This window comes from Acanthisitta chloris, unplaced genomic scaffold (genome assembly GCF_000695815.1).
Source record: "Acanthisitta chloris isolate BGI_N310 unplaced genomic scaffold, ASM69581v1 scaffold25538, whole genome shotgun sequence".
In the NCBI taxonomy this organism is placed as follows: Eukaryota; Metazoa; Chordata; class Aves; order Passeriformes; family Acanthisittidae; genus Acanthisitta; species Acanthisitta chloris.
The window spans coordinates 15,968-35,194 of NW_008689091.1; the positions used below are offsets into that span (position 1 = coordinate 15,968).

The window sequence follows — 19,227 nt, forward strand, 5'->3', positions numbered from 1 at the left end:
TGGACTGGGTGGTTATTTTTATTATTTCTAGCTGCACTTCTGGAGATCCCATTAATAGTGAGGCTCCCTGATACAGCTTTGGTATGTGCAGGAAGAAAACTGAGGCCAAGGGGGAAAGAGATATAAGGAAATAAAGGCCATGAGCACATGGCTGGAGCCAGCTAGCCCCAGACTCACTTGGGACCTGATGGGCCAAGAGCCAGCTCCAAACTGGAAGCAGTGGCAGTGTGTTAGGTGAGATAACCTGCCCACAGGCAGGTCAGTCGGCTCAGCCCAGGACTGTGCCCATCCTGCCATACCTGTGGTGCAATTGTGCCCTGGAGATCATGAAATCATGCCAAAAGCAGAATGCCCACATTCCCTGCCAGCCTTCAGCCCCTGCACCACAGTCTCCATCCTCAGGATTTCCTGTCTCCCTTTCCACAGCTTACTCTTGCAAATTTTAGTCCTATTTCGTTTAAGGAAAAGCTCTACAACCTGGTGCTCTCACATGAAGTTTGAGTGGTGTCTCACAGTGCCCTTCAGCAGAGGACACAAGCCTGGTGGCTGGACCATGCACCCAGCAGACACATCTCTGGCTTCCTGTGAGTCATGCCAGGCAGTGATGCTCTTAGGCAGACCAGGCTAATTTTCAGCTTTACCTTTCCGTTTATTCACAGATTTGATTTGCATGTAAGCAACTGCAGCACTTCTCAGCAGAGAGCTGAGGACCAGGACATGCTCCTGTGGCAGCAGCAGCAGGGCAGGGTCCCAGACGATAGGGAGGACAGGGAGGAGAGGTGGCAGCACGTCTAAGAAGTGCATGAGGAGATTGAAGTTCACACCGCAGACAAAACTGACAGCTTAGGGGATCAAATCTGAGAAGAGAAGCTGAATTTTCCTCCCCCTGGTTTGGATCAGATGCCTCTTTAAGGGAAACTCTGATTGCAGCCCCAGGCCCTGCGGCGCTGCTCTGTCCTGGGCGTGTGTCCCACTCCCAGACTCCACAGTGGGAGTGCAGGCAGCGAGTGAAGACAGACTGCAGCTCAGTTTCAGTGCTTTCTCCAAACAAACAAACCCACCAAGCTTAACTTCCTGAAGTAACAATGGATCAAATTATATTTCTCTTAATGCAGCAAGGAAAAAAATGTTTAAAAAGCCAGTTCAGGTTGCAGGCTTCAAGTTGGGAATGGGGGTGGATAGGAGCCTTTCCTCCCTGGACCTTACTTATGTTCTGCATGGCCAAAAATGGGGCTGCAGCCAAAAGGAGACCTTCTCTGGCCACACGGAGCTGAACCAGCTCTGGTCTATCAGTCTGGAGTGTCTCCTAAGCCTGATTGCATGGATGCTATATGTGGGACACACATTGCTCAGAACAGAACATCAACTAAAGAGGCCACAGACATCACAGAGACGAACAATATTTCACCATTCATTGCAGGTGAAGCCCAAGCTCTCAGGATAAAACCAGGGATGTGTTTTCTTCCACACTAACTGTAAAGGATTCTTTCCCCATTGGACTGTGCCATTACACACAATGTTTCCAGTTCACAAGGCAGTAAAGTGTACCAGTACTCACTGGTGGCCTCTTTGCAATTACAGACAGGCAGTAAGGATAAACTAAAAGAACATGAACTAGTGTGCACTGTGGTACTCATAAAACAACACATCCACAATTTGGGGCATCCTGGGTGTATATACAGCATGATTTTCCCTCCCTTTAGGCTTTTTAGGCACTGCAAACAGTTCCTTTGTTGTTTAAAGGTCTTATTTTTATCCAGAATCTCAAGACAATAATGACTGGCACATAGCAAAAGACGCACACGTACGAACATTGATTCATGAAATGGAGTCGGGTTAGTGCTGTGCCCATTCACAGAGACCTGGCAACAAAACTCACCAACAACTGAACAGCCTTTTACTCACGCTGACTGCAGGGGCAGCCCAAGTAGCTTTGCACTTACATGATACAAAAGGGAAGATCCAAAACAGTCTTAAACCTGCCAGAATGTTGCCTACCTTTTCCTGAAGGGAAGAAGCAATCCATCTCCACACTGCTGCGGGAATGGGAAATGCAGAGAGCACTGCTGGGGACCAGACCCTCCTGGGGTGGGCTCCGCTCCGTGGTCCGCACCAAGCACCAGCCTGGCCTTTCACTTGGCCTCTCCAGCAGCTCCACTGTCTGCCCCACCTGAATGCTCAGCTCGCTGCTGTGGCTCGCTGTGAAGTCCTGGAGCACCACAGTTAGTTCACACCCTCCAGACAACTGCCCAGGTTCAACAGGGGAAAAAAAAAGGAATAGATGTTAGAGAGGGTAGGATGAAAGAAATCATCTTTGCATCATATTTACACTGGCAAAGACAGGATTTGTATTCCTTACAAGCCAAGTTAATCATTTCATTTGTCAACATGTTATGGCCCTGCTTTCCTTTACCTCATTGATTTTCCTGGGCTGGTGAGACACCAAAGCTACCCACCCAGTAACCTTTTGAATGCTAGTTGTGGGTGAATTTTCGAGCTGGGAATTTTCTAGCTATGAGTGTCCACCAGAAACCTTGGTTGTTTTTTTTTTTGTTGCTTTAGTTTCTGGGGTGACTTTCTACACTGGCAACAGCCCAGGCTGCCTCAGCGCTGTGCCTCATGGCGGGACAAACTCCAGCTCACTCCTCTACAGCATGAGCTAGACATTCATTCCCACGTGCCACCAGTGCAGTGAGGAAACATATCTTGCAACATATGAAACATATCCTCATCTTCCCAAATGTGTTCTAGGGACCTCTTAGGAGTCTAGGAAATCCTGATGGGGTAGATCAGAAAAGCTCCTCCCAAGCTCTCTGATGGAACCCAGAGGTGTAAATATATAAACACAGAGTGATTGATTATATGCTGACTTCCAGGATTTGTACCTAAGAATAAATGTATCATCTTACTTCCGTACTGAGCACTGGCAACCTGCTGCTTTCCTTCAGCCTCACACCCTGCGACTCTCGATGAACAATACTGGTCTCTGTGTAATCACAGTCTCCATATAACCAGAGACCGGATATATAAGCACTTGTGTATACAGCAGAGCAAAGAGAAGCAGTGATTGCACAAGCTTGTTTTTAACAAAGCTTGTTTTTTTTACAGATGTGGGTCTCAGAGTTGGATTCTTGGGTGTTTAAAAAGGTGAGAGAGTTTTCTGGTGTGAGGAATCTTTCCTATGCTCCTCTGCAATGTGGGTTTCTTGCTGTCTGCCTGTCGTTACAAGTCCTCCTTCTTTGCCCTACATGCTGCCTGCTTCCCTGAAGTATGCAGGAACCTTTGAAGTCCTTATTCCCATGTTAAATTTTGATAGAAATTAGTTCACTGATTCAAAAGTTATTAAGATGAGAACAGTAAACAAGCTGATTCAAAACAGCATAATATCATAAACCTAATTTTCTTAGGACATGAAGCTAATACCAAGGATAATACACAGTGTTTTTAAAGGAACACCTTGTAAATCCAACTGAATCAGAAGAAATCTTATAAGATGCAGAGTAATTGTGAAATCAGTGAAAACTGGGGTCTGCTTATCAGCTTGAATGGGGGGGCCCTTGAGGAGTACATGCTCATCTCTACAGACTTCACTCTTCAGCTGGTACGATCTCAAAATCCCTTATTTTGACCCAAGCAGTCCAGAATACACACTCCCATGGGAACAGCCTGTCTCCCCACTCAGTGGCATAGGGGTTTGTGTGTCTAGTGCAGGTGTGAAAGGAATCCCATTCACAGGGGAGATATTCACAGTTACAGAAAGGGGTCAGTGGACAAGGACTGGTTCTCACCTGTCCTGTGTCTCTGCCGTAGACGAAATGCTAGATTTGGGGAAGAAGAAGGAAATATTTCTCTGAACGATTATTTGTAAATAAATAGAAAAAACAAACAGAACAAACCATGGCAGCTGTTTGTGGCCATTCAGACAAAGTGCTGGCATTAATCCTGGCAGAAAGAGCTCAGTGGGTTGATGAAAGTGCACAAGAGATCAGTTTAGCACCTAGCTAGGCAGTTTATCAGCAAACCCACCATTTGTCACTCTGACAACCTCCCCATAACCAGAGTACAGACATTCACAGGTATGGCAAGAACAAGATATTGCTGTAATATTTGCTGAGGTTTCTTTGCTATGGACTAATTTGAGGAGTAGAAAATCTTCCTGATCCAATACAGTATCTGGTTTGGTATGGTATGGGATATTTAATACACAAGAAAAACCCTGATTACTTCTTGCTAAATGCACTGACAAATCTTACCAAATGTGATGAATTTCCCCTAATTCTTCCACTATTCCTTCCTAAGTAAATTTTATGCTCCCCAAATTAGGCTATCTTCTCTGAAAACAATCAAATCTCTCCTTCTTTTAGGGGAAAACGTGAACAATACTCTGCTGTATCAACTTCTCTCCCAGAAACCTATTTATAGCATCTCCATGCCCTGTCCCGGAGTACCACTAGGTGTCCGTGTTTGCCATCACACAGCAAGCGAATTTGCTGTAAAGAATTAACTCTCGCTCGTCTTCAAAGTGCTTATCTAAGGATAAGGTGCAGTGTCTGGGCATGAGGGAGCTGGTTCAGACAGGCTCCCAGGACTCATCACTTCCCATGATATGGGCAGAGGATGCTCCAGAATATTAACAAATTTTCTTCAAATGGATTGGATTGAATTCTGAAAAATAAGTCATTTTTATTGCTTAAAAGGGAAAGGTGAAACAACCCTGAAATATTCAAGGGGGAAAGACCTGGTGAAGACAGCACTTGGGAAAGTTTGGGACTAACAAGGCACTTCCCAGGGAGCATAAGGCTGGGATGTGCTGCCCTAAGCAGCTCCCTGCTCCCTCCCTGTGATGCTGCTCTCCTCACTGGGGGCTGAGGGGCAGCTAACCTAACATCAGGTTAGGTAGACTTTGCCAATCCCTTCTCAAATGACTAAACGCCTGTGACACAAACAGATGCTTCGATTTTGGCAACAACTATAAACGTTATCCCAGAGGAGGCAGGTGTGCTCCATGACCCCCAGGTACCAACCAGCCCTGTGTGTCTGTTTTCTCTGGTTCATTAAAGATAGCGATTTAATATAATGAGAACTGGAAGTAATCATGCCCTGTAGGAGCTGCTCAGCATCTGGAGTGATCAAGCTCTACCTCAGCAGGGGAGATATTCACCCCCCAGCTTTAGAAGTGTACCTTTGATGTAGAAGGGAGGAAGCTAACCTCCCTCAGCTCCCTGAAAGCTGTATGAATTTATATCATCTGCTCCTCCTGCATCCTCTGGATGGAAATGTGCACCAGAGTTTTCACAGGCTCCAACTCACTGGCTGGAGCCTGTGCTAAAATAATACGTTTTCTGGGAAAGAGCCCCTCTTTGGCAGTTTCCCTTTTACAGGTAGGTGCAGGTGGTAGGTGCAAGCAGTTAGCTCAGGTAGGAGCCCATAGATCATTTTTAGGTCCCAGCTACAAAAGGACAGAAAAGGAGCTCCTTCCTTTTGCCCAAGAACTTCCAAGTATTTCCCAGGCTTGTTCTGTGTCTTACATACCACCACATCACAAAGAACATTTACTTACCAAATTAACCCACAGCAAAGTAACCTCTCTAGAAAACTTACAATATACTAATACATATACAATTTGTAAGCCACTGAAGAATAATGCAAATACATCTGGTTCCCGATGACAGAAATCCTTTCACCTATGAAGTGATCGCTCAAGCTGTTAGTTACTTAATTTGTTTTTAGAGAGCAATTTTCCAATCTCAGAGAAGTACATCGTGCTTATCTCTATGCTGGAGCATGCAAACAGGGATACAAATGGGCTGCTGGTTTCTGACACATATTGCATTTGTTTTGGAAACAGAAAGAAAATAGAGAATGCCCTTAAGGTTGAACTTCACAGGTAAACAGCTTCATATTTTAACATGTAACATTCACTTTTATTATTCCTGTGATTGAAACCACCATTAAAGCCACTGACTGGATGTGTTTCAAACCCAGACAGTACTCTAATCAGCATATGGCACAACAAGACTGGTGAGACACATTAAAATCAAAATAACAATGCAGCATGCCTTTGCAAAGCACAAGGCATAACTGAAAGATCTGACACAGGGACAAATATAATGAATTACACAGCAAGCAACAGCCTTAAAATCAGGAATAAAAGGAAATGGTAGAAGCAAATAGCGAAATGTAATGAGGAAGCAAGAGGGCTCCAAGCAGTCTGGAGCAAATGTGCTCTATGTCCTGAGAGAAGCTAGCAGGAGCCCCAGCCAGTCTCTACAGTGCCTGCCATCAGCAAACCACCTCCCTTCCTCTGCATTCACATGTTCCTGGGCTAGAAAGCATCACTGTGCCTTCAGCATGTGTTTTCATCAGGATGTTCTACCACAGTTCAAATCTGAGCTAGAATGGAGCCCTGCTCTGTGTCACCAGTGCAGGCAGGGTCTGAGCTGTGCAGCCACTGAAAACTCCCCTCTCTGCCACAGGACATTGCTCACAAACCTCAGAGCATTGATATGAGCAGTTCATGTCAAACACTGACTGTGGGGAATGAGCTTTGCCACTCTCATGAGCCTTTTTGCTTCTGGGAACACCCAGCTGAGTGCCCATCAGCTGCAGGAGGGTTAAGTGCAAGAAACCAAAATGATCTCAGGCATAGTCACATCCTGTTGTGAGGTCATCCAGGCTGGTCCAAGTCCAGCTCAGGGACCAGCAGGTACTGGTTAGGACAGGATTACCATGAGATGGTCTTTCCTGAATCACAATGTGTGTACATGGACAATGCTGCACCTGCAGTTTTCAGCCACAAAGCAACAACCAGAGATATGTTTTTCATCACACTGCAGATACAAAACATCTATCGGGTCACAGGCTCTCCTTCCTTCCCTCTTAAGTAGTACCGAATCCACTAACGTTGAAAGTATGGTGGGAATGATTAGCTCTCTAACAGGTGGAGTAGGTATTTGGGAGGTGGGTGTCTGAAGTCTGTTTAAGTATTTTGAAATATGCCAACACTGTTGTAGAAATCCACACTGGCTGGTTATTTACTTCTATTCAATAGGACACAGAGCTCTGCTAGTTTAAACAAAGCATTCTGTGTGGTGTGGCACTGCCGCCTAAGATAAATTGCTAGTTTTCTGTTGCTTTTAGGCTTTCTGCCCATCTGGTTTTGGATGAAAGCCAGTTTTGGATAGAAGCATTTAGTCACCATAAACAGCCTATTTCAAGAGGGTGAGAGAGGCAGTAGGAGCAAGAACGGGATTTGCATTCTTATCAAGAGATTAAAAAAAGTGAATAAAGCCACTTAGATGTTGGTTCTGTATGCAATGAAATAAATCCAGGAGCTGTCACTCTAGATGGGTAACAGGCACAAGAAATCTTATCCCCCATGACGTTCTTTGTGAAAATTTCTGTAATTTCATAGAGATTTTCTTTTACTGGGAGGTTAGAGAGTGAGAGATCAAATTCAGAAAAAGCCTTTGAGAAATTTCAGTGCTAGAGAATTGCCATAGTTTTCTTACTCTGTAACAGGCTTTGTTTGGAGTGTGAACTCTGAGTCACCCACGTTCTTCCCTCTAAAGCCTCTGCAGCTCTAAAGGATGCTGAGCTGTGAGCTCTGGCAATTCTGGTGAATGCTTGGCTGCACCTGTACAGAAGTGTTTCTGTGGGGACAGACTTTATTTCAGGAGCTATGAGCTGAACCAGAAATAACCTACTGTGGTCAGCAGAATTGCTCTGGACTGAGTTCAGAATTGGAAATTCAGTGGAGAATACCTGGTTCATCTGTCATTATTAGTCCTCAGGCCCCACTACCCATCTTCAATTAAGATGGAATTGGTGCTTCCCACTCTTTCTGTTTAGTCTGACTGAACAGAGAGGATCACTGCTTGAGCTTCATGGGAAAGTCTGTTTATATTTAGGCAGTTAGTCAAACACATGGCTAGGATAATGGTGACATCCTCTAGACCACATGTACCATCTTTGCTCTTCTCAGCAAGGAGATAAGAGAGGCATCTGGATGTGCAGCATTATAAATATAGACACAGCAAGTCATTCCACAGCAGGAAGAAGAGACAGAGATGGCACGTGGGACATATAAATATGCTAACAGAAAGGAAATCTGGTGTTACGGTCTCAAATAGCACATACCTTTCCTGTCCAGCATCTCTTGCTGGAATCCCTACTAGACAACCATATCCTGACTGTGCTGGATTTTGGACTCTGGCATATGCTGACATCTGCAGAACAGCTTGAATGAAGCTGTCTGAATTATTTCTGGAGCCTTTTTTCCAGAAAGTAAGACTAACGCTGATCCAAAAGAAACAGCACTTCTAACTATAAAAAATGCTTTTGAAGATAAAGACAACCAGATCCACTTTGTTTTACCCAAGAAATTTAACCACAGCATCAGTCTGTGTTTGATCCTGTAAGACTGAAGGTTTCCTCGTGGCATTTGGCTTGGAGAGCTGGTACCCTGGTATTCCTTTTCCTTCCCTGGAGAAGCACAAAATGGAGCAGATATCATCTCTGCTTCCTCGGTGACACAGAGCCAGTACAACTTGCACCAAAACCCTTTTCTGCCAGTGTTGCAGAGGGTGAGCAAAGCAGATGGCTGAAACCCTCCAAGGTAAATCCCATCTGTCACCTTTTGCAGCCACAAGATGTTCTAAACCCACCTAGGGTTAATAAAAACACAAAAATAGACTGAAATCAGGGAGCACTGCCTAGTTACTTCTTTCATATGTTTGGCACAGTCTGAGCAAAGAGGACAATCTTGACCCAGGGGATCAAGAGTTTCAGTCAACAAACGATTCATCAGGTGCCAACACTCAAGACACTCCTAGCAAGTATACAAACAAAATCTGATCATGTATTCTGGCCAGGAACTTGTTGAAACACCTTTAGGTATAAACAGCAGAGGCAAAGTGTGCACAATAAAAGAATCTTTCTTCACAGCTGATGAGATTAAAATAGAAACCCAGCTGTGTGCATCACATACCTGGTACTGGTGGAGAGGGAGAATTTGAGTCCAAAAGAGACTTTAGAAACACAAGGCACAAGAACGTGAGCCCTTGCAAAGGGTGGGCAATATGCACATCTGCTTTATCTAACTGGAGCATTCTGCCCTGAGCAGTTTTGAGAAGGGAGGAATCAAAAAATCTTCCAGAAGCCTTGTTCCCTCCTCAGTGTTCCCAGTTGAGTATGATCCCCACTACTTGTTTTTCAGCAGAGAACCTACAGATTCCCTGATATCAACATCAGGGAATAATTAGGACCCTAACTAACCACCTCTGCTTTTAAATTACACCAAAATTAAAATCAGTTACCTGAAGAACTGGGAACAATGGCTACAGTAACCAGAGAAGATACCTCAGAATGATGCCCTCTTGGGAAGAAATGATACTCAGAGGAAAAGCACAATAAAATCACCTAGGGATGCCTTAGAACAATGTGCATCTCAGTTTGGGCACTGGATGAAATTTGCTTGATACACGTATGCCTAGATTATATTTCTGTTATAATCTGGTTAATTATTTTAGACAGGTACATTGCTGTCTGCACAGTTATACTTTTAATGGAGTTCTGAAAAGAAATAATACCTGCAACAGATTCCCTTCCCCTTGTAAAGTAAAAGACAAGAAGTTGTAGATTACTTCAAAGCTATGTTTTCCTGGTCCTGCTGTAGGAAGTGAGTGCTTGAAGGCAAAAAAGGGATAATCTTATCCTCTCTTCTTTACCTCTGCTACCATGAAGGAATCTGGATTTAGTAGCCAAGTACCACTGTGTTTTAGACACAGATAAGATTGATTGAATTAGATAGATACCCTCTCCAGTGAATAGCCATGTCCAGCTCCCAGCATCCCCTCTGCTGATCTTCACTGAACTGCCTCAGGTGCTCTGGACTCTCCTAGAACACACACATCTCCCTCTGCAATGAATGTGGCATACCTGAGAGCAGTGTGGATGGGGAACCCAGCACATGGTAATGCAAAAGCCTGCACAGGTGCTTGGTAGCATCATAGGAAACCACAGCACTCCTCCTTCAGGGGTATTAGCTCCTCAAAATGGGTGAGGATTTGAACAGAGAAACCAGAACCATGATGAAGTATTTAAAGTATCCCCTGATGGTTTTTTTGCCCAAATTGATGAATTCACAGAACAGATGTTTTACATAAAACTGGCTTTGTTTTTAATTGGAGGAGATTATTTAAAGTATGTCTAAGCCATATGGTCCTGTAAGTCTGACTCCCCTCTGCCATTGCTGCAGAGGCTAGCTTGGCATCCTTCTCCATTTCCAAGTCATTTCCTTTTCACAGATTTAATAGCTGCTATTTTTCTTTTTTTATTGTTGGTCCCTAGGTCCCATTACTATAAATCAGGGCCTTAGGCCCAAAATTAACACAGAGGTGGATTTAGACAAGTTGCTTTGAATGATTTTCAGTAGTGAGTTGTTCTAATAGAACATAAAGAGAAATACAGATTTGACATACAGAAAACACATTGGGAGGAATAATGATAGTGAGTGGTGTTCATCTCCATACCACCAAAGGAAGACCTGGTCCTGGCTGGCATGTTTTCCTGATCCTTTTCCCCTTGCAAATGTCACACTGCAGAGCATGAATTTTCAGAGGGATTTAGTGCATACTAGAAAAATCAGAGCATGCTAGTGACATGACTGTTAGATGACAGGGGGTGCCAGGCAGGCTTCAGGTTGAGAGAACATGTGATGGCTGAGAGCACTGCCCTGTGCCAGCACCACACTGGGCACGTGGCTGGGCTCAGTGCAGCCTGGCCATCTACGGCCCATTTCTGCTGCACCCAATGCAGCCCATGAATTTCCATCACTTGAGAGTAATAATGCTTCCAGTAGACTTAAATTTAAATTTTAAGAGGCTTAGAGTACAATGTAAACTCTGGATGCTGTTTGGGTGCAATGTAAACTCTAGATGCTGTTTGGATGAGGTGGCTGCAGTCAGTCTCATATCAGCTGGAGGCAGCCAGGCAACCCCACAGATCCTTCACCCTCTCTCCCAAGCTGTTTCCTCTGAGGCCTGTAGTTTACTGGTTGTTATAGTAAAGTATCATCCTAATGATATGCTTCAACTCAGTGTTCCCATTAATCTCGACATAACACCAGGCCACTGCTGCTGCAGAGAGGCTGCATGGGTGAACTCTGCTTGAAGCAAAGCCTTCTTTGAGCAGAAGAGTTTGCAAAACTGTTCCATGCCAATACCCTCAGACAGCGTTTGGCACTGAGGAAAATGGGAGATACAATTACTTGAGTCCTCTCTATTGTTTGCCTTGTCCACTGTGCCCATTGAGCCTTTCCAGCATTGCCATCATGATGGGTTGCAGCTTGAGTCTCAACAGTTAAATCCTGGGGCTTTCATTCCCTTCTCCATAATACTGCTATTTACTTGAGGTGACCTCATTTGCCAAGAGATGTAACAGGGTGCACGCTCGAGCCTGGCACGTCTAAGCAGATGTTTTGAGTGGACACAGAAACAGCATTATGAAACGAAAATATCGCCTAAAATCTGAGCAGCACAAGAGATTACAATGGCCTTTATGCAGATCAGCTTACCTAAAATAGTGTTGAAAGGCCTTTGGCTGCAGTCATATGCTTCCCTTCTAAAAGAACTGTTGCTTGTACTACCGTAATGTTGTGACTCCCAAAGGAACCAGCAGCTGCAGGTTTTGAATTTTATCATTCTTGGCCTCTCTGTTTGATAGAGTTGACTGAAGCATGCCCAGAGGACACTCCTCCCATAAAATTCTCTTCTTTAACTACAATAATAAAAAATGGTTGCGCACTTTTTTTTGGTGCGTTTTGTTTTAGTTTCTAACAGGGTAATAAATTCCCTTTCAAACAAGAATATAAATCCAAAGAATTTGATAGCTGATCTGACTGGCTTTGTTACAACTGAAAGGAAATGCTCATTGACTTTGCCACTTACATTTGCTGTCATGCCACATTATCAGGGAGGGCTAAATATGGATCAATGAAGTCCAGCACAAACAAGTAGAAGATTGAGAGGAGCCTGAAAGAACTTGCTATGTTCATTTATCAAAGGATGAGCAGAATAATAAGGTCTATTGATAAGCACATTCCCAACTCCTGCTTAATTTCTCTCCCTGAAGACACTTCCAATAAAATCCTTGGGCCTGTGCAATCACTGTTACATGCAAATTGTTCCCGGATGAATACATTCATTTCTGTTCTTCCTAGACTCAGTTCAATCAATAGGGAGGCCTCAATTTTCACAGACAGATGTCTATGTTTATCCACAACACTCATACATGTGTTCTTTTGTTCCCTGAAACCACTTTTTTCTTTTGCCCTCAACGCATGCAGAGGAAGGTGATAGGGCCTGAGCTTAAAATATCCTCAGGGTATTTGACAACGTGCAATGCAACAGTGTCCAGGATAAACAAAAGATTTTGGTAACTGAGTGCAACATTTTCAGCCTGAGATCCAAGTACACTTAATGTTTGACATTACCATATCCAGTGAGTCTTTAGAGCCATGTGGAGGACACATTCAGGGCAGCTCAATTAGAGAGATACTGCTGGGGATTTCAGAGTCACAGAGGAGGGACAGAGCCTGAAGTCGGTGAAGTTCAGTGTGAATTGAACACTTCCTTTGGGTTTCTTTTGAAAACCCTAGGCTAAATCTCCATCTTATCCTTAATTGGCAGATATAAAGATATATGCTCAGGGGAACCACATTTGAATTTTTGCTAGTAACTGGGAAATAAAGATAAACTGTGTAAGAAATTCTGTTTCAGAAAGACTGTGAATCTGTAGAGTTTGATGTGGGATCTGACTTGCTTTGTTTCAGCAGAAATATCAAGGGATTTTGTGATGTCCTAGGTGCAGGGAAGAGGGACAACGGAAGCCCATGCATGGAGGGATAGAGGCACTGGAAAAGAATAGGGCTGTGGTAGAACTGGGGCTGCAGAGATGGAAGACAGGTGGCAACACAGGGTCTGGGGGTAGACAAAAGATGTTGGTGAATACCAGGAGTGGCAACCAGCCAGGTTGATAAACACCCATTGGTGCTGATCAGCACTTGTAACAAAACAAAGAAATTCCCATACAAAACTTTCATTCACTTTGAGATCAGGTTCTCAAACTGCATACTGAAGAATCCTAAAATGAAGAAAAGACTATTAACCTTCACTGCACTTGCTTCAACTCCACTACATGTTACTCTTACACTCACAGTCTGCCTGTCACACTTGTGCTTGTAGCTATTAACATTGTATTATCCCACCTACTTAACTTGAATACCCAACAGGACACTTTCTTGGCTGAATGTTTCCTTTTTCAGTCACAGAATTATGTTCCTGTAACAAACTCTATTTTATGAATTCATTGTTACTTCATCTATGCTGTAAGATTCTTGGCATAAGGATCTGTTTCCTTTCATAAAACAAGAATGATAAATAATAAGTAAGCAATTTCCTCTATCCCAGGCAATACAGTAGCAGAGCTGTGTGTTCAAACCTCATTAATCCCCACCCAATCTAAAGAAGAAACTGCTGAAATGCTCTTGGTTGCCAGAATGAGTCCTAAGTGGAGTGAAAACATGCTTGAAGTGAAAGAGAATGAATTAGTCTTTACTGCATGAAATGTGAATTTACTGCTGCATCACCACATCTAACACTATGGTTATGAGGTGGTGGATCTTTCAATGATAACTTTCTGCAAGAAAATTATGCAAAACCAGTGTAAATCTATGTTTTCTTCTCCATATTCTTTCCCAGGGTTCACATGCAAGTCCTTAGCAAGTAGTGACCCTGTTAAGAGCATGTACCTAACTTATCATAGCCTGCACTGTTTCCTTCTCTCCTTTCTGAGTACCCTTTCTGTCCCTGCAGTAAAAAAAGGGACTTTTTATCACACTGCTCCATATTGTACCATAACTAATGTCTGGACTGATCCAAGGTGCAGATAAATGAATTCACTTCTCTCCTAGATCAAAGGTATTTTTGTCAGCAGTATGCACCATTGAGCCATGGGAAAAAAAAAGCAAAGAGAGTCTGAAAAGTGAGCCTGAAAAGTCCCTGCAGAAAACAGAGGAACTCAGGGGAAACAGTATTCAGAGGCAGGCTCACTCTTGGCAGACAGACAGAGGTTTTTGGTCACCACTGTACCACTGCCCAGCTGCAGCAGTAATCTACCTCCTCCCCTGCTCTGCTGAGAAGCTCCTGGACAGCCTGCCCCACTGCCCTGCTCCTTCTGGGGCAGCTGGGCTGCTCCCTGTGGAGGGACAGAGGGGACAGTTGCAGCTCTAATACCCTGAAAGACATACCAGCCTCTGAGACACATCCCTTCCCTGGCATGGCAGTAACCTGCTTATGATGCCTAATGTTGGAGAGGGTACATAGCAATTAAAATGGGCAAATTCTGAATGTTTTCAAAAACTCCTGGAGTCTGGTGGTCTTGAAAAAGTGAGCAGTGCTCTGTCAGCTGGAGCAGTACAACCTTTCCATCCACTTTCCAGCTAGATGCATTTTAAAGAAATGACAATGACTGAGAAAAAAAATCAGGAAAATGTGGGGTTTCTTGCCAAAATTTTTCTCCCTTTTTAAAAAACGATCCTCAAATTGCAGAATTTGAAGAGAAAGTTTGGCACAGAAAGTCAGAAAGAAACATAGGGGAGTAAACAGACATTTCAGTACACTAACAAATGTCTCTCTCATTCTCCCCCTGAATTTACAGAGTTTGATGCAAGAGGTACAAACTATAGGTCTAACTCAGGAGAGCAACCAAACTTATGCACAAGCTTAGCAAAAATCAGTTAGACTTAAATTGCAAATGGTGTTATTTTGTGAGCCAGGACTGATGTGAGTACTTGCAATCAGGTCAAAACAAGAAGCAGTCCATAAAAATGAACGGGAAGTTAACTATGTGGTTAGACCATTCTGTAGTATCTTACAGAGTGGCATGCTCTGTTGTGTCTAGATGTGGGCCACTGAGAAATAAGAGACTTGGTTCCATTCCCCAGTTTCCATTGATTTTCCTCTGTGTTATACCGAGCACATGAAAACTTCATATGGAGACCACAGTCATGTCTCATGGATATTGATGATGAAAGCAAGAGAAGCACCTACAAAACTAGACCATAGATTTTGCCATGTTGCAGTTTCCCTGTAAGTGGTACTAAGAACTTCTGAAGTGCCTTATTTTGAGAATGTCTATAAAGCCTTTTTCTAACTTTCCAGCCAGGAAGTCCAAAATAAAATTGAACGATACTACAGAGACTTTAGATCACACAAAATACCTTTTATATATGAGAAGAAAAAAAAAGTAGAATAGTGCACAACATTTTCCAAACTGAAGCAAAAGAAAATTATAGTCTTCATAGATATTTCCAGAGTATTTACACATACCACAATGGCAATAGGACTAATGTAGCTAAACTTGATTTCTTTCATATGAAGGACAATTTCATCTTCTACAGAAAACAACCCATTTTCATTTTTTCTACCTCCTTGAAACTTGGCAGCCATGTGACATCATCTGTCTCTGTCAGGATGCTATGGGTTATCAACTGACCACTTATCTCCATTCATTGGCTATTTGGACAACTACAGTCCCAGATGGTTCTCTTGCAAACATTGCTACAACTCATTGGCACCACTACATATAGTTGGATTCTATTTGTAAAGTAAATGTCATTTACGACGTCTGACTCCATTTTCCTTTTCTTATCACTGTATGTAATTTTAAGTCAGTTTTTTTCTCAGCCTTAATTCTACTTTGCAACACAATATAATTTCAATTGTCATCCATAATAGGCTCTACTTCTCCTCTTGCAAACTATATGATAGGAAATATTCTGTATCATGCATATTGGTTAGCAATAACAAGGGCACACGTGAGAATTATCATGTGCTACTATAGAGAGGAAAAGAAACTAATGTAAATTTATGTTTTAGCTATGGTAACAGAATCTGCATCGACTACTGACACAGTGCAATACTTCAACTGATTTGATGTCTTCTGCAAACATAAAATCTATGATTATGTGGTAAACATGAACAGCCCAGAAAAAAATGAACTGCTTTTCCTGCTTACACATTTTTCTTGTGAAAAGAAGTAAGGTAATTTTTAAAGAAATTGTTAAATCATCTTTTAATTATAAAAAATGGGAAGGTAGTCACAAAAGCAACAGTGAATGAAGTGAAAAAGTGATCCTATCTCACTTTACGGTAAGAAAATGTAGTCAGTCAACAACACCAAACCCAAAAGCACAGCACTTGCCTGAAAAATAGGCAGGAAAACTGTCATTCCAAAAATGGGCTACAGCATATTGCTATCCAGCTACAGCTACAGATCTGGCAGAGTAAATATAGGTTCAATTTTCTCTTTTTATAGAAGTGTTTCTTAAAAACTCCTTTGGTAAACACTAGCAAAGCCTTTACTCTCAAGCAAAGCAAACATGGTGAAGGAATTTGGTGCTGTTCTTTTGAGGCACAAGTCTGCTCTCATCACCCTCTTAAAGGATACCCAAAAGAGGAGGGTTTGTAGAATGGCATTGCTTGAGTAAACACTTCTCAGCTGGATTTCTCTCTGAGTGAAAGCTCCAGCACCACCTGCTCATGGAATGAATCTGCTACAGCTCAGGAAAACTGTCCTGGGACCTGAATAACACTTTCTAAACCTTCACCACAGTTGTTTAGAATCAAGAATGGAAAATGTAAAAGCCAACATACCTTCCCCTCTGGCAGTTCTACAGGTGTGTGCTACATTAGCTAACCCTGTCTCCGTGCCACTGCCACCTTGACGTCATTGTTACTGGGTTGATAAAAGGTTTCCATGACAAATGAGAAAGCTGATCTGTTATCTCCCCTTTGGAGGAAACTGAAATGCCCTCCCTCCCATATTCTGCTAGACCCACCCATCTTGTTTTTGGCACGTAGCACAGAGGGTGCGTTTTTGTGATTTAGATTTCCCTCTGCTCTGAAATAGAGAAGCCAAATTGTTTGTTGGTTTTCCCCTCACTTAAACTAGAGGGTGCCACCCTCATCCCACTGTGATCCCACCCACCTCACCTACAGCACAATCTTCTTTGCAGGCATATTGACTACCATGCTCAACGAGAGAGCAAGTAACACTGAAAGAGGACAAACTTTGAAGCAGTGAACAAAAACACTATTAAGATATTTGATTCTCTTCTTGGCTATAATTTATTACCCCTACTAATAGGCATGGCCCATAATTGTTAGCAGATGTTTGAAACATCTTGTTTTGAACTTTGCCTAAGATTAAAAGAGATCTTGTAGAATTTAAATAGCAGCTGCAGAATGAAATAAGGCTGCCTTTCCTAATGTGACAGAAACATTCATCCTAGCCTTAAACAAGGAGGACTGCTTTATGTTCTGTAAATACTGAGGAAGCTAAATTTCTGTTCATGGGCACCCACACAGTATAAATTTCATATTTGTCTAATTTGCAGCAACTGACATGAAATAACCCCAATAGAAAAGGCTGGCCCAGCTGCCTGAATACTTCATAGGACTTTGCTGCAACTAACCCCAGGCCTACAGATCACCACAAGCAGGAGAAGGACAGACTATTTTGGCCATGAACATCAGGTTAGCAAATGTGCAGGTACAAATTTATTTATTATCATCATTACTATTCTCACTGCACCGAGGGAGAACCCAGCAGAGAGGACCAAGTCCTGGATATAGAAACAAAGACTTCAAAACCAAAGAGTCTTCAAGGAGCAATAAAATAATTTCACTACAGCTGTGCAACTCCACCAGTCTTACTGCCACATTGGCCCCAACAGGGATTCTACCCTGTGCAGCAATGCAAAATCATCCTTTATTTAAGCACTGGGACTGATGCTGAATTCAATCACGTGGGCTTAGTCCCTGCAAACCCTCTAGGACTACTGATTCCCCTACCCCTTGTTCCTACAATGATTAAACGTCAGCCAAAGGCTAACTAATTAACTGAAACAGATGGCTAAGCTTCTAAATTGAGGAAGTTAGCATACAAACAGCTAATTTGAAAACAGGTTTAGATCTCAAAATGAATTATTGTTCCCTTTCAGACTTGTATTTCTTCTTTGCTTGACATTGTGGACACTCTGTGATTTTTTCATTAATTCCCATATTTTCAGGTTTCTTGATGTTCATAAACAGAGATCTTACGTGGCACACATAAGATCTGAAACAGGTTTTTAAAGACCTGCTGTAGTGAACAAAGATGTCCCTAGCATTTGTGCATCTGGTTTGAGTTAATATCTTTATCCCCTCAGAATACATGAGATTTTTTTTTTACTAAGCTAGGCTTTTCCTAGTACACATGTTTCAGTAACATAAGGTTGTAATGTACTGCTCTCAAGCAGATGTGATTTTGGAGGCTATCCCAAGGAGTACTGCTCACCTTCACAGCAAGACAAACTCTTTGTCTTTAGAGAAGACAAAATACCTTCTCTGACTCCTGTTAAGATTCTAAATGAAGATGTTAAATCCTGCTGCATGTCAGCTGCTTACAACTAATGTGGCATGTAATATTAAAGATGTTACTACTGAACATGAAAATAGCTAACACTTTTGCAAATCTAATCAACATATTTAATTCATTGTCCCAGTGAGGTTCACAACTCTTGACACCTTCTAACCAGTGCAGGACTTAGAAACATACACTTAAGCTAACTCCATGTCTATTGAGCTGGGCACAGCATATGCTTAACATTAGGGGCATGTGCTTAATGGGCTTATGAAACACATCCTAGCTTATGATTCAGCACAAGCAATTCACAGCTGTGTATTCATCTTCCTTACAACCAGTAATGTGTCCATGAAATTACAACAGGTTGGTGGCAGGAAACAGAGCACTGCTCTCATCAGTGAGGCCATTAGGCTGAACGAACACAGCACACAGCACCAGCCCAGGACATGCCAACCCATGCCAGTCACAGTGGGAAGTTCTGGTCAGTAGGTTCCATTTACAACCAGTGAACAGGCAAAAACCACCACAGCTAATGACACACCACAGCTATATAGCATAAAGAAACTATATGCTGGAATAATACCCACAGATGTTTTTACTCCAGATTTACTGTAATTCCACCACTCCCAGCAGGTGTCAACACTCCTGACTCGGAGAACACACCACCTGCATGCATTTTTTATTTAATTACCATTATTTTCAGAAATTTGCTCTGCAGTGCTCAAAGCAGAGTCATTAATCTTCAGTAATCTCTTTGAA

The 19,227-nt window shown here is 42.6% G+C and overlaps 1 protein-coding gene across 1 annotated transcript in view; it reads right to left on the reverse strand.

The window, feature by feature from the left end:
- Positions 1–641: 641 nt before the first annotated feature.
- LOC103808515 (kalirin) overlaps positions 642–19,227 on the reverse strand; it is a gene marked incomplete at both ends in the record, with an annotated part of 110,321 nt that continues 91,735 nt past the window's right edge. Inside the window, 2 exons of the mRNA XM_009081305.1 lie at positions 642–791; positions 1,999–2,245. Coding sequence (XP_009079553.1) covers positions 642–791; positions 1,999–2,245 — 397 coding nt within the window. The remainder of the gene's footprint in view (positions 792–1,998; positions 2,246–19,227) is intronic.